This window comes from Nerophis ophidion, linkage group LG17 (genome assembly GCF_033978795.1).
Source record: "Nerophis ophidion isolate RoL-2023_Sa linkage group LG17, RoL_Noph_v1.0, whole genome shotgun sequence".
Classification (NCBI taxonomy): domain Eukaryota; kingdom Metazoa; phylum Chordata; class Actinopteri; order Syngnathiformes; family Syngnathidae; genus Nerophis; species Nerophis ophidion.
The window spans coordinates 3,915,839-3,929,881 of record NC_084627.1 but is presented as its reverse complement, the minus strand read 5'-3'; the positions used below and the strand labels follow the sequence as shown (position 1 = coordinate 3,929,881).

Genomic DNA, 14,043 nt, shown 5'->3' with positions numbered 1-14,043 from the left:
CTAATAACCAATAAATGACCAATAAATTATCTATACTACATATACGGCATGGCGCAGTGGGTAGAGTGGCCGAGCGCAACCCGAGCGTCCCTGGTTCAAATCCCACCTAGCACCAACCTCGTCACGTCCGTTGTGTCCTGAGCAAGACACTTCACCCTTGCTCCTGATGGGTGCTGGTTGGCGCCTTGCATGGCAGCTCCCTCCATCAGTGTGTGAATGTGTGTGTGAATGGGAAGTAGTGTCAAAGCGCTTTGAGTACCTTGAAGGTAGAAAAGCGCTATACAAGTACAACCCATTTATTTATTTATTTATATACGAACAATATATTTATACAAAATTTAAGGATTATATTTTAAATGTGTGACTAAAAATGCTTACATTGACCAATAAATAATGTATACAAGGGAAAAAATATTATAATTATAATAATATACATTTTTTCAGCTTGAATTTAAGGAAAAGATGTGACAAAAAATACTCAAATTCACCATTAATGTATCCCAAATATAAGGAACAAATATTTAGATTACATTTACGGACTTTTATTTTTTTAATGTGGGACTAAAAATACTTAGATTGACCAGTAATGTATACTAAATATAAGGAACAAATATTTCTATTCGATTTAAGGACTTTGATTTTTAATGTTGGAGTAAAAATACTTAAATTGACCATTAATGCATACTAATATAAGGAAAAAATATTTATATTAAATTTAAGGACTTTTTTTTTTTTATATATGATCCAGGAAGAAGCTGGACAAAATGGCTGGGGAGAGGGAAGTCTGGGCTGCCCTGCTTAGGCTGCTGCCCCCGCGACCCGACCTCGGATAAGCGGAAGAAGATGGGAGGATGGATGGACTAAAAATACTTAAATTGACCATTAATGTATACTAAACATAAGGAACAAATATTTATATTAAATTTAAGGACTTTTAATTTTTTTTAATGTAAGACTAAAAATACTTAGATTGACCATTAATGTATACTAAATATAAGGAACAAATATTTATATCAAATTTAAGGACTTTTATTTTTTTTATGTGATCCCGGGAGGAGCTGGACGAAATGGCTGGGGAGAGGGAAGTCTGGGCTGCCCTGCTTAGGCTGCTGCCCCCGCGACCCGACCTCCGATAAGCGGAAGAAGATGGAAGGATGGATGGACTAAAATACTGAAATTGACCATTTATGTATACGAAATATAAGAAAAAAAATATTTACACAAAATATAACGGACATTATTTCAAAATGTGTGACTAAAAATACTTAAAATGACCAACAAATAATGTAAAGTAAATATAATGATAAAGTATGTGTACAAAATTTAAGGGATATTTTTCAAAATGTGTGATGAATTGACCAATAAATAATGCATACCAAATAGAAGGAATAAATATTTATACATGTTTTAATCCTGAATTTAAGGAAAACGTGAACAAATTCTTAAATTGACCATTAATGTATACGAAATATAAGGAACAAATATTTATCTAAAATTTAAGGACTTTTATTTTTTTTTAAAGGGTGACTAAAAATACTTAAATTGACCAACAAATAATGTAAAGTAAATACTGCAGATGGAAATGAGCTATTTAGCTATAATCTGGTACAGAACATATCTGTCTTTGAGGTTAATATTTCTGTGCACTGTCCTTTCAAATAAAGACTAAACTAAAGTAAATAAAATGCAAAAGTATTTGTACGAAATTTAAAGGCATATTTGTAAAAATGTGTGATCAAATACTTTATTTGGTCAATAAATAATGCATACCAAATAAAGGGAAAAATATTTGTACAAAATGTTTTCATCTTGAATTTAAGAAAAACGTGACCGAAAAAAAAAAAACTCAAATTGACCATTAATGTATACTAAATATAAGGATAAATATTTATATAAAATTTATAATGTGTGCAAAAAAATATTCACACAAAATATAGTAGACATTATTTAAAAATGTGTGACTAAAAATACTTGAAATGACCCGATAATTATGCATTCTAAATATAAGAATCTTATATTGAATACTACATTTAAGGACATTTTTTTTTTTTAAATGTGTGACTAAAAATAATTACTTTGACCAATGAATATTGTATAATGAATATAAAAAAAAATATTTACACAAAATTGAATGATATTTTCAAAATGTGAGACTTAAAATATTCTAAGTCACCAATAAATAATACATACTAAATAGAAGGTAAAAAATATTTATACAAAGATTTAAGGAAAAAAAAAAAAAAATTGTGACTAAAAATACTTAAATTGACCAATAATGTACACTAAATCTGCGATGAGGTGGCGACTTGTCCAGGGTGTACCCCGCCTTCCGCCCGATTGTAGCTGAGATAGGCGCCAGCGCCCCCCGCGACCCCAAAAGGGAATAAGCGGTAGAAAATGGAATGATGGATGGATGTACACTAAATATAAAGAACAAATATTGGTACATTAGGGACATTTTAAAAAATATATGACAAAATACAAAAATTTACCAGTAAATAATGTATACTAAATCTAAGAAAAAATATTCATAAAAAAATTTAAGGACAATTTTTAATTTTAAATAAGTCAAGTAAAATGTGAAGTGAAGTGAATTATATTTATATAGCGCTTTTCTCAAGTGACTCAAAGCGCTTTACATAGTGACACCCAATATCTAAGTTACATTTAAACCAGTGTGGGTGGCACTGGGAGCAGGTGGGTAAAGTGTCTTGCCCAAGGACACAACGGCAGTGACTAGGATGGCACAAGCGGGAATCGAACCTGCAACCCTCAAGTTGCTGGCACGGCCACTCTACCAACCGAGCTATGCGTGATATTGTGGATTTCACCGCATTAAATTTAATCTTCATCGAATTTAACCCCAAATTTATTCAAACTAAATAGAAAAAAATATATTTAAAAAAAAAAGGTTTTTACGCTATATATTTATAATATTTTATAATAATTTAACACTCTTTAAAAAGTTCTTGAAAAATATAAATTAGATTTGAGTGAATCCATTCAATGTAGATCAGTGGTTCTCAAACATTTTTCATCAAGCACCACATCAGAAAAAACTTAATATAAATATACAAGAAAAATATTTACACAAAATGTAGTGACATTTTCATAATCCATCCATCTATCCATTTTCTACCACTCGCTGGAGCCTATCTCAGCTGAATTCGGGCAAGTCGCCACCTCATCACAGGGCCAACACAGATAGACACACAATATTCACACTCACATTCACACACTTGAGACTTAAAATATTCTAAATCACCAATAAATAATACATACTAAATAGAAGGTAAACAATATTTGTACAAAGATTTAAGGAAATCTTTACAAAATGTGGGACTAAAAATACTTAAATTGACCAATAATGTACACTAAATATAAAGAACAAATATTGATACATTAGGGACCCCAAAAGGAATAAGCGGTAGTAAATGGATGGATGGATAGGGACATTTCAAAAAATATCTGACAAAAAATACAAAACTTTACCAGTAAATAATGTATACTAAATATATGAAAAATTCCTAAAAAAATATAAGGACAATTTTCAATTTTAAATTCAAGTAAAATGTGTGATATTGTGGATTTGACCGCATGAAATTTTAAGTTTATCGAATTTAACCTCAAATATATTTAAACTAAATAGAAAAAAAATAAGTTTTTTACGCTATTTAAATATTTATAATATTTTATCATAATTTAACACTTTAAAAAGTTCCTGAAAATTTCTAATTAAACTTGAGTGAATCCATTCACTGAGTGGTTCTCAAACTTTTTTCACCAAGCACCACCTCAGAAAACACTTGGCTCTCCAAGTACCACCATAATGACCAGCATTAAAACACAGTAGCGCAGTAGGCGAAAGTATTCATTAAAACCGTTTAACAGGTATGTTTACTATTTTTGACCACAGTTTGAACAGTAACACTGTGTTTGAATATAGTAAACTAAAACATTTAATCAAGTGATTATTTGGCGTGCCACTAGATCAAGGGGTAGGGAACCTATGGCTCTAGAGCCAAATGTGGCTCTTTGGATGACTGCATCTGGCTCTCAGATTTTCAGGTTTGCCCCTGACAGTGTGTTTGTGTTTTAGTTTTTCCTGTGTGTGTGTAGTATTTCTTGTCTTAAGTTCCTGTCAGCGCTCTGTCTTTCTCCCTGAGTGCTGTGTCCCCTCAGCTGCGGCGGATTGGCACCTGGCTACACCTGGTGTCAATCAGCCCGCTCTTATTTACACCTGTCATCCCATCCAGTCAGTGCTAAAATATTGTCGCTCCTGTCGTGTCTTGTCATTGCGGCGTAGCGGTAAGCTATATTTCGGTTTCTGTTTGTAGCTTACTGTCTTTTGTTCCCTGCTTCCGTTTTGTTTTAATTTTACAAGTAACGACTTCTGTTTTCTTGCTCGCTACCCGTTAGCTTCCACGCTAAGGCCCCTTTTTGTTTTTTCTAGCTTCCATGCCAAGCTCCTTTTATTTTCTAGCTCCCATGGTAGCTCTCTTAGTTAGTTATCCGCCTCGTGCGCGCCTTTTGTTGTACCCCTTTGGTTTAATTCTTGTTTTAGTATCTTTATTAAATCATGTTTTCTCACTCCATGCCTACTTCCATCTCTGCATCTTGGGGTTCGTCACCAACTAACTCTGACACATATAATTCTTAGCTGACATTGCTTAACACAATAAGTAATGAATCCTTTTGCTGGTAATCACAGTGTTAAAAATAACATTCAAAATGGAAAACATTCACATGCATTTTGTTACGGTTCAGACCCCTGCCAGCGCCCCTCGTCCATCCATCTGTGAGCCGCGCGTGTCCCCGCCCTGCAGCAGCCGCCAGCTGCAATCAGTCACCTGCAAACTTCACGCCTGATGGTAATGACGGAGCTGCCTTCATAGGCCTGGACAACCTGCCATCACTCGCCGGATTATAGCCATCTGTACCTGAGTAAGCATCCTGTGTCTGGCTTCCATCCCCGTACTCGCTCTTCCCCTGCGACTTCCGTGTTTCTGTTGTCTGATGCTCTTGTCGTCTTCCCGCAGCTCTTCCCGTGTTTATTCCTGGATCCCCTGTTGTTCCCCTCGCCTTTTGGATTCTCGACCTCCCGCTTGGACACGTTTTCCCACGGACTTCCGCGTTACTTCACTCTCGTCAACATTTTTGGTAAGACATCCTTCAGCTAATCTACACACATAGCCTTACACACTTGAGTTTTGGTCAGAATTCATTTCCTTGGTTTATTCATTAGCAGTATTAGTATTATTAGTACTACAGATTTATGTATATATTTACTATATATAATAAATCTTTCGACATACTGCCACCTGGTGTTCGTTTGCCGTCACCTCCCCTTTAGTCAAACATAACGCATTTTAATCCATCCATCCATCCATTTTACTACCGCACCTGTTCAAGAAGTCGCATTTTCGGTAAGAGGTATTTTATTTATTATTAGTTAGCTTCAGAATAAAAATGTTCTTAAAAATAATAAGAGACTTATTGTACTCTAAAAATGTTGGTCTTACTTAAAAATGCATGCATTTAGTTGTATTAAGTGTTAAAAAAACATAATATGGCTCTCACGGAAATACACTTAAAAATATTTGGCTTTCATGGCTCTCTCAGCCAAAAAGGTTCCCGACCCCTGCACTAGAAGCATTTAAGTCTCACCTTAAAACTCATTTGTGTACTCTAGCCTTTAAATAGACTCCCTTTTTAGACCAGTTGATCTGCCGTTTCTTTTCTTTTTCTTCTATGTCCCACTCTCCCTTGTGGAGGGGGTCCGGTCCGATCCGGTGGCCATGTACTGCTCGCCTGTGTATCGGCTGGGGACATCTCTGCGCCGCTGATCCGCCTCCGCTTGGGATGGTTTCCTGCTGGCTCCGCTGTGAACGGGACTCTCGCTGCTGTGTTGGATCCGCTTTGGACTGGACTCTCGTGACTGTGTTGGATCCATTATGGATCGAACTTTCACAGTATCATGTTAGACCCGCTCGACATCCATTGCTTTCCTCCTCTCCAAGGTTCTCATAATCATTATTGTCACCGATGTCCCACTGGGTGTGAGTTTTCCTTGCCCTTATGTGGGCCTACCGAGGATGTCGTAGTGGTTTGTGCAGCCCTTTGAGACACTAGTGATTTAGGGCTATATAAGTAAACATTGATTGATTGATTGATAGATAGAGCCTGCATGCCACAGTTAGGCAACCACTGCTGTACATTGTCATGATAACAGAAAATGTACATCGAAATATTGTAAAGGAGTTTGAACTTACGTCAAAGGCAGCCGGGCAGCTGCGCTTGGCAGCGAGCCGGTTGCTGTTGTTGGTGTTCAAGTTGGCGAAGCCTAGCCGACTTTCTTCCCCGGATCTCTTCCCCTCGGAATGAGCGGAGGTTTGAGCGAGGGCGGCCATCTCCGCCTCCTCCTTCTTGGCCTCTTCTTCGTCCTCCTCCTCCAGCGTGCTGAACTCCAGCCTCAGCCTCATGTCCTCCAGGGGGTCCAGGCGCCCGCACGTCTGCGCCGCCGTGCCCTCGCCCGGCAACGCTAAATGAGCCATGGGGAAGCCCTCGTCCTCCAGGAGGGCGTCTCGCTCCACGTCTTCGATCTCGATGAAGACCCTCTCCATGCCGAGGAGCGGCGGGCCCCGCACCGGGGTGGAGGGCTCGCTGTCCAAGGCCGAGTCCGACAGGCGTCGGAAGTAGTAGTTGTAGTTGAGGGAGTCCAGGGGTTCCATCTCCAGACCTCTGCAGGGAGACGCCCCGCAGCCCCCCCAGGCTTCGTCCTCTCCCTCCTGGCCTGAACACTGGCTGGAAGACGGACGCTCGTCCGAGCCGTCCTCATCGCTCCCTGGTCTCCATAGCTTGTTGTGCCGCTGCTTACTGGGAAGTCAAACAAGTGACAGCGGCTGCGTTTTTGCAGTAACGAAGTCCGAAGCAAAAACCTACCTCGCGTCCAAAATCCCCTCGTATTCCGCCAGCTGCCTCATGAAGGCGGCGTTGGGCTGAGCGACGCCTCGTTTCTGCTTGACAAAGTTGTACGCTTTCTCCAGGGGCCAACCGTACTCCTTCATAGCGTAGGCGATAACAGTGGAAGCGGAGCGGCTCACGCCCATCTTGCAGTGCACCAGGCACTTGGAACTGTTCTTCCTGACAAGCAAAACACACACATTACACAAACTGAAGTCTAAGTAAGATGAAATATCTCAAATAACGGTGATATTTACTTATTTTTTGTCTGATAAGATTATTCTTCCCACTAAGCAGATTTTATGTTCGAGTGTTTTACTTGTTTTAAAGGGGAACATTATCAGCAAACCTATGCAAGCGTCAATATATACCTTGATGTTGCAGAAAAAAGACCATGTATTTTTTTAACCGATTTCCGAACTCTAAATGGGTGAATTTTGGCGAATTAAACGCCTTTCTGTTTATCGCTCTTGAAGCGATGACGTCAGAACGTGACGTCACCGAGGTAACACACCCGCCATTTTCATTTTCAACACATTACAAACACCGGGTCTCAGCTCTGTTATTTTCGACTATTTTTTGGAACCTTGGAGACATCATGGCTCGTTGGTGTGTTGTCGGAGGGTGTAACAACACTAACAGGGAGGGATTCAAGTTGCACCACTGGCAAGAAATCTGCCGCCAGACCCCCATTGAATGTGCCAGAGTGTCTTCACATTTGACCGGCGATGCTAAGACAGACATGGCACAGAGATGTATGGATAACCTGCAGATGCATTTGCAACGATTAAGTCAACTAAATCACAAAGGTGACTTTTGTTGGTGTTGTTGACTTATGTGCTAATCAGACATATTTGGTCACGGCATGACTGCCAGCTAATTGATGCTAACATGCTACGCTAATCAATGCTAACATGCTATTTACGCTAGTAGTATGTACATTTGAAACTAGATACCCACATTTAATGCGAAACAAACACTTACCAATCGACGGATTTAAGTTGCTCCAGTGTCACAAGATGCGAAAGTCCTCATCGTTTGGTCCGCACATTTTACCGGCGATGCTAATAAGGCAGCCATGCTATGGGCCACTTCATTATGTACACCCATGCTATGGCCGAATAGCGTCAATAGCTATTCGCTCAATAGCTTCAGTTTCTTCTTCTTCAATTTCGTTTTCGCTATCTGCCTCCATACTCCGACCATCTGTTTCAATACATGCGTAATCTGTTGAATCGCTTAAGCCGCTGAAATCCGAGTCTGAATCCGAGCTAATGTCGCTATATCTTGCTGTGGTAACCGCCATGTTGTTTGTTTTGGCAGCCCTGTATGACGTCACAGGGAAATGGAGAGTCGCATCGCAAATAGCGAAAATCAAGAACTTTAAAGCTTTTTTTAGGGGTATTCCGGGAGGTGTAAAATTTTTAAAAAAACTTCGAAAAATAAAACAAGCCACTGGGAACTGATTTTTATTGTTTTTAACCCGTTTGAAACTGTGATAATGTTCCCCTTTAAGGGTTTCGGTCCTAAATGATCTCAGTAAGATATTACAGCTTGTTGCTGAGATTTGATGACCTATATTGAGTAAAACATGCTTGGAACTACAATATCAGCTGTTGCAAAGCTGTGTCATTGTCACGTGTGGCGAGGTCGGGTCGGTGTTTGTTCTCCCGGAATGCTGAAGGGATGGCTCCGGACGACAACGTGAGGTAGGAGATGATTTAGTTCTCATAAATCATAAACGTACCCACAAGACAGAACAGACAAAAGAAAAACGTGCCCATCGCACGGGAAGCTAAGGCAACAACTTAGCACAGGAGCAAGACTCAGGAACATGGGAACGTAACAGTTGCGTATCGCTAACAATGAAGCCACACCGACTGTGGCGAGCAACGTGACTAAATAGCCCTCTGATTAGTCCACAACGGCAGCACTAATCAGAGGCAGGTGAAAACAATTAGTACCTATGGAAACAAAAACAAACACTCAAAGTGCACAAAACAGGAACTAAAGGAGTCCAAAACTAACAGAACATATCCAAACAAAACATGATCAGTCATCAACACTCACAAGTATAAAACTACTTTTTCAAAGTAAACATTTCTTATTTCGAGCATGAAAAAAAAAAATCACGACTTTGACACAATTGGACAGAAAATAAGCAAATATCACCGTTATTTGGGATATCTAATGTTACTTAGATTTCAGTTTTTGCAGTGTATGATTTGCCCCGAGAGTACACTGCAAAAACTGAAATCTCAGGAAGATGATATAGCTCAAATAAAGCTGATATTTTCTTATTTTCTTCTCACTAAGCAGATTTCATATTAGAGAGTTTTACTTGTTTTAAGGGTTTTGGTCCTGAATGATCCAATCCAATCCAATCCAATCCACTTTATTTTTATAGCACATTTAAACAACAATAACGTTTCCAAAGTGCTGCACAGCCATGTTAAAAACAATTGTAAAAAATAAATAAATTAATTAAATTAAATAAAAAAAGTATATATATATATATATATATATATATATATATGTAGGTGTGGGAAAAAATCACAAGACTACTTCATCTCTACAGATCTGTTTCATGAGGGGTTCCCTCAATCATCTCCTGATGATTGAGGGAACCCCTCATGAAACAGATCTGTAGAGATGAAGTAGTCTTGTGATTTTTTCCCACACCTACATATTGCGCTCTACCACGGTATCGAGCACTATTCTCCGGATAATCCAATCAAGACATATATATATATATATATATATATATATATATATATATATATATATATTATGCTCCACCAATGACTGAATAAAAACAAAAAATAAATAAATATAAAACCAATACAAACAATATAAAAACAAATATGATTAAAAACTATTTTAAAGGGTGAAATCAATTAAACCAGTAAAATAGAAATCAAAGTGTATAAAAAACACAGAGAATAGAGGACCACACAACTCACGTAGTGTTAAAAGCCAAAGAATAAAAGTGGGTCTTAAGACGAGACTTAAAACACTCCACTGTGGAAGCAGTTTGAACATGGAGGGGCAGAGTGTTCCAGAGCTTAGGGCCGACCACAGAGAAGGCCCTGTCTCCCCTGGTCTTAAGTCTGGTCTTGGGCACCACGAGCTGGAGCTGGCTCTCGGACCTCAGAGCGCGCGCAGGAATGTAAATTTAGATGAGGTCCGAGATATATTGAGGTGCCAGTCCATGTAAAGATTTAAAAACAAACAACAATGTTTTAAAATCAATTCTAAAATGAACAGGGAGCCAGTGCAAACTCTGAAGAATTGGGGTTATATGCTGGCGTTTCCTGGCCCCTGTTAAAAGTCGTGCTGCCGCGTTCTGGACTAACTGCAACCGGGAGAGAGCTTTTTGGCTAATGCCAGCATAAAGTGCATTGCAGTAGTCCAGGCCACTTGAAATAAAAGCATGCACCACTTGTTCAAAAAGGTTAAAAGATAAAAACGGTTTAACCTTTACTAAAAGACGAAGGTGATAAAAACAGGATTTTAAAACGCCATTGACTTGTTTGTCTGGTTTAAAATGGCTGTCTATAGTGACGCCAAGGCTGGTGACTTTGGGACTCAGATCATTTTGCAATGGTCCCAAGTCAGTGAGGGCCGGACCAAAAACTAAAATTTCCGTTTTTCCCTCATTCATTATTAAAAAATTCTGGGCTAACCAAGCCTTGACGTCGTTAAGAAGGGGTGTCAGGGGGGCCGTGGCTTTTTGAAATCGGCATATAAATTTGGCAGTCATCTGCATAAAAGTGATCAAACACTCCATGTTTCTTAAAAATATCTCCAAGAGGGAGGAGATAAAGAGCGAACAGGATGGGGCCTAAAATAGATCCCTGGGGGACACCACAGTAAAGCGGGGCAGAAGAGGAGGCGGCGTCCCCCAGCCTGACAGAGAAGGACCTCTCAGACAGGTAAGATCTGAACCAGGCTAACGCAGTCCACCCTGACACCCACACAGTCTCTCAGGCGGTCTAAAAGAATTGTGTGGTCGACTGTGTCAAAGGCAGCTGTAAGATCTAAAAGCACTAAAATGGCAGAGCTGCCAGAATCAGACATTAAAAGCAAGTCATTAAAAACCTTTAAAAGTGCAGATTCAGTACTGTGCAAAGCTTTGTATCCACACTGAAATGGATCTAAAGTGCTATTTTCATCTAAAAAAGGCTGCAGTTGTGCCAGAACACATTTCTTCAAAATCTTTGACACAAAAGGTAATTTGGAAAAGGGCCGATAATTTGACAAACTTGTCAAATCATCTCAGTAAGATATTACAGCTTGTTGCTGAGATTTGATGACCTATATTGAGTAAAACATGCTTGAAACTAGAATATCAAGTGTTGCAAACACAAGTAAAAAACTAATTTTTTAAAGTAAACATTTCTTATTTCAAGCATGAAAAAAAAATCACAACTTTGACACAATTGTGTCTCATAATTAAAACAGATGACAGCCAAATGAACTTTGATGGTTCATTTTCGATGAAACAATAGAATAGAAAAAGAATAGAATATAGCATTATTAGGTAGGGATGGATCACTTTCACATTCGAAATTATACGGTGTGAATTCCCAAGACCCTGGACTCGATACCGCTACTCAACAGTACCAATTCTTTGTACTTTTGTGTGTGTTCATGTTGTCTTTCTTGAACTATTTGGAAAAAAAGATATAAAAATAACTAAAAACTTGTTGAAAATTAAACAAGTGATTCAATTATAAATAAAGATTTCTACACATAGAAGTAATCATCAACTTAAAGTGCCCTCTTTGGGGATTGTAATAGAGATCCATCTGGATTCATGAACCGAATTGTAAACATTTATTCACAAAAATAAATCTTTAGCTCGGTTGGTAGAGCGGCCGTGCCAGCAACTTCAGGGTTGCAGGTTCGATTCCCGCTTCCGCCATCCTAGTCACTGCCGTTGTGTCCTTGGGCAAGACACTTTACCCACCTGCTCCCAGTGCCACCCACACTGGTTTGAATGTAACTTAGATATTGGGTGTCACTATGTAAAGTGCTTTGAGTCACTAGAGAAAAAGCGCTATATAAATATAATTCACTTCACTATCCGTGCCCCTTGTTTCGGTCACAGTAAGTGTTTTGTTTTAGTCGTTCATAGTTCTGCCACAGTGCAAGTTTTTTGTTCATGTTTATAGTTAACTGCCGTTGTGCTAGTCTTTTGTTTTATAACCAAGTTTTCCACCCTCATGTGCGCCTTTTTTAGTCTGTTTGTTTAATAATCAATAAAAATGTACTCACGTTCACGCCTGGCTCGTCCCAAATATTCTCCGCATCGAAGAAGCAATACAAATCCAAGTCATAGTCCTGACAAAAATATGGACTTTTGTCTAGGCTGGAACCCATTATTCATTTATACGTAGTTTCTCATACAAACGGCCCTAATCATGATTTTAAAAAATAAAGTTTAGTCGATTGTAAACGTTTTTTTTAGGCTCTAACTAAAAAAATATAAAATTTTGTGGAAATGTGTTTACCAGAAACCACGAACCAAATAGCCTTTTTTTTTTTTTTTTTTCCCCCTTGGCCTCAGTCTGCACCCCCACTCCAGGGCCCAGACTAAGACCGATTTTTTTTTAAATTTTATTTTAATCTTCTATTCTTTTCTCAAGTATGTCATCTTTTTTGTAAGGGGCGCTGGAAGCCGGCAGACCCGTCAGCGATCCTGTTCTGGCTCCCTGTAATGTTTGTCTGATCTTGAATGGGATTGTGCTGAAAATTGTAATTTTCCTGAAGGAACTCTCCTGACGGAATAAATAAAGTACTATCTAATCTAATCTAATCTAAGGTGGGACGACTGTCCGGCTACAAAGTGTCAAAGTGTGCGCGTGTCACCTGGCTTTGACAATGAAGTTGTAGGTGTCGTTCCAGTGGGCCAGCAGGTCGGTGTCGTCCTCGTCGTAAACGCGGACATTGTGATAGGAGAACATCCCTGGGAAGAAGTTGTCAATCTCTCTGGTCACGTTCAGAATATAGCCCACTCTGAAACAAACGGAAAAATCCATAACTTTTGCTGGACTTTGCTGCACGGAGTGATTAAAACCCGGGACTTGCTGATCCTTACCCACAATCACGCAGTTCTTCTAGGTTGGAAGCGTTCCATTCCGAGCCCTAAAACAAGCAAAAGCACTTTATGAGAGCGACTGCAGAATTGTGGCGAAAGACTGCAGGTGACATTTCTCACCAAATAAACATGGTCAAAGATGAGTGTAGCCTTGTCCATCTGTCCCAGTATCAGCAGCATCTCGTTATCGATGAACTCCTTGTACTCGGTCAGGTTACAACTCATGTGCTGCTCCAGCTCCGTGCGGATCTGAGGAGAACGCAGGAAACATAATATGCTTCTACCAAGGATTACGTCTTTATTAGTTGGATTCCACTGCATATGTCACAGCAACAAGGTGACCAAAAGCGTGCTGCATCCAAGAAAACGTGCATGTATAAACAGTAGGGGTGTAACGGTACGTGTATTTGTATTGAACCGTTTCGGTAAGGAGAGTTCGGTTCGGAGGTGTACCGAACGAGTACACATGCTAGCAGCGATCGGGCTAGGACAACATGTAAAAGCCGGAGCTGGAAGACCCTCCTGCCTCGTTAAGCTCCCCCGTTTGGGAACACTTTGGCTGCGCGATACAACCATGGAGGACGGAGGTTTGCCGATATTTTTTTTTACATGCTTGAAATAAGAAATTATTACTTTGAAAAAGCAGTTTTATACTTGTGAGTGTTGATGACTCAGCTTTGCAAGAGTTGATATTCTAGTTTCAAGCCTGTTTTACTCAAAAAGGTTATAAAGCACACCTGCGAAGTGAGAACTATTTCAGGTGACTACCTCTTGAAGCTCATGGAGAGAATGCCAAGAGTGTGCAAAGCAGTAATCAGAGCAAAGGGTGGCTATTTTGAAGAAACTAGAATATAAAACATTTCAGTTAGTTCACCTTTTTTGTTAAGTACATAACTTTTGATGCCTTCAGTGACAATCTACAATGTAAATAGTCATGAAAATAAAGTAAACACATTGAATGAGAAGGTGTCTCCAAA

The 14,043-nt window shown here is 39.3% G+C and overlaps 1 protein-coding gene across 1 annotated transcript in view; it reads right to left on the bottom strand.

Moving 5' to 3' along the window:
- The window catches only part of ssh1b (slingshot protein phosphatase 1b), a 66,340-nt gene that overhangs the window by 12,695 nt on the left and 39,602 nt on the right, over positions 1-14,043 (bottom strand). The window contains exons 10-14 of the mRNA XM_061875770.1: positions 13,187-13,315; positions 13,067-13,113; positions 12,838-12,984; positions 6,943-7,143; positions 6,273-6,876 (exon numbers count right to left, since the gene is read on the bottom strand). Coding sequence (XP_061731754.1) covers positions 6,273-6,876; positions 6,943-7,143; positions 12,838-12,984; positions 13,067-13,113; positions 13,187-13,315 — 1,128 coding nt within the window. The remainder of the gene's footprint in view (positions 1-6,272; positions 6,877-6,942; positions 7,144-12,837; positions 12,985-13,066; positions 13,114-13,186; positions 13,316-14,043) is intronic.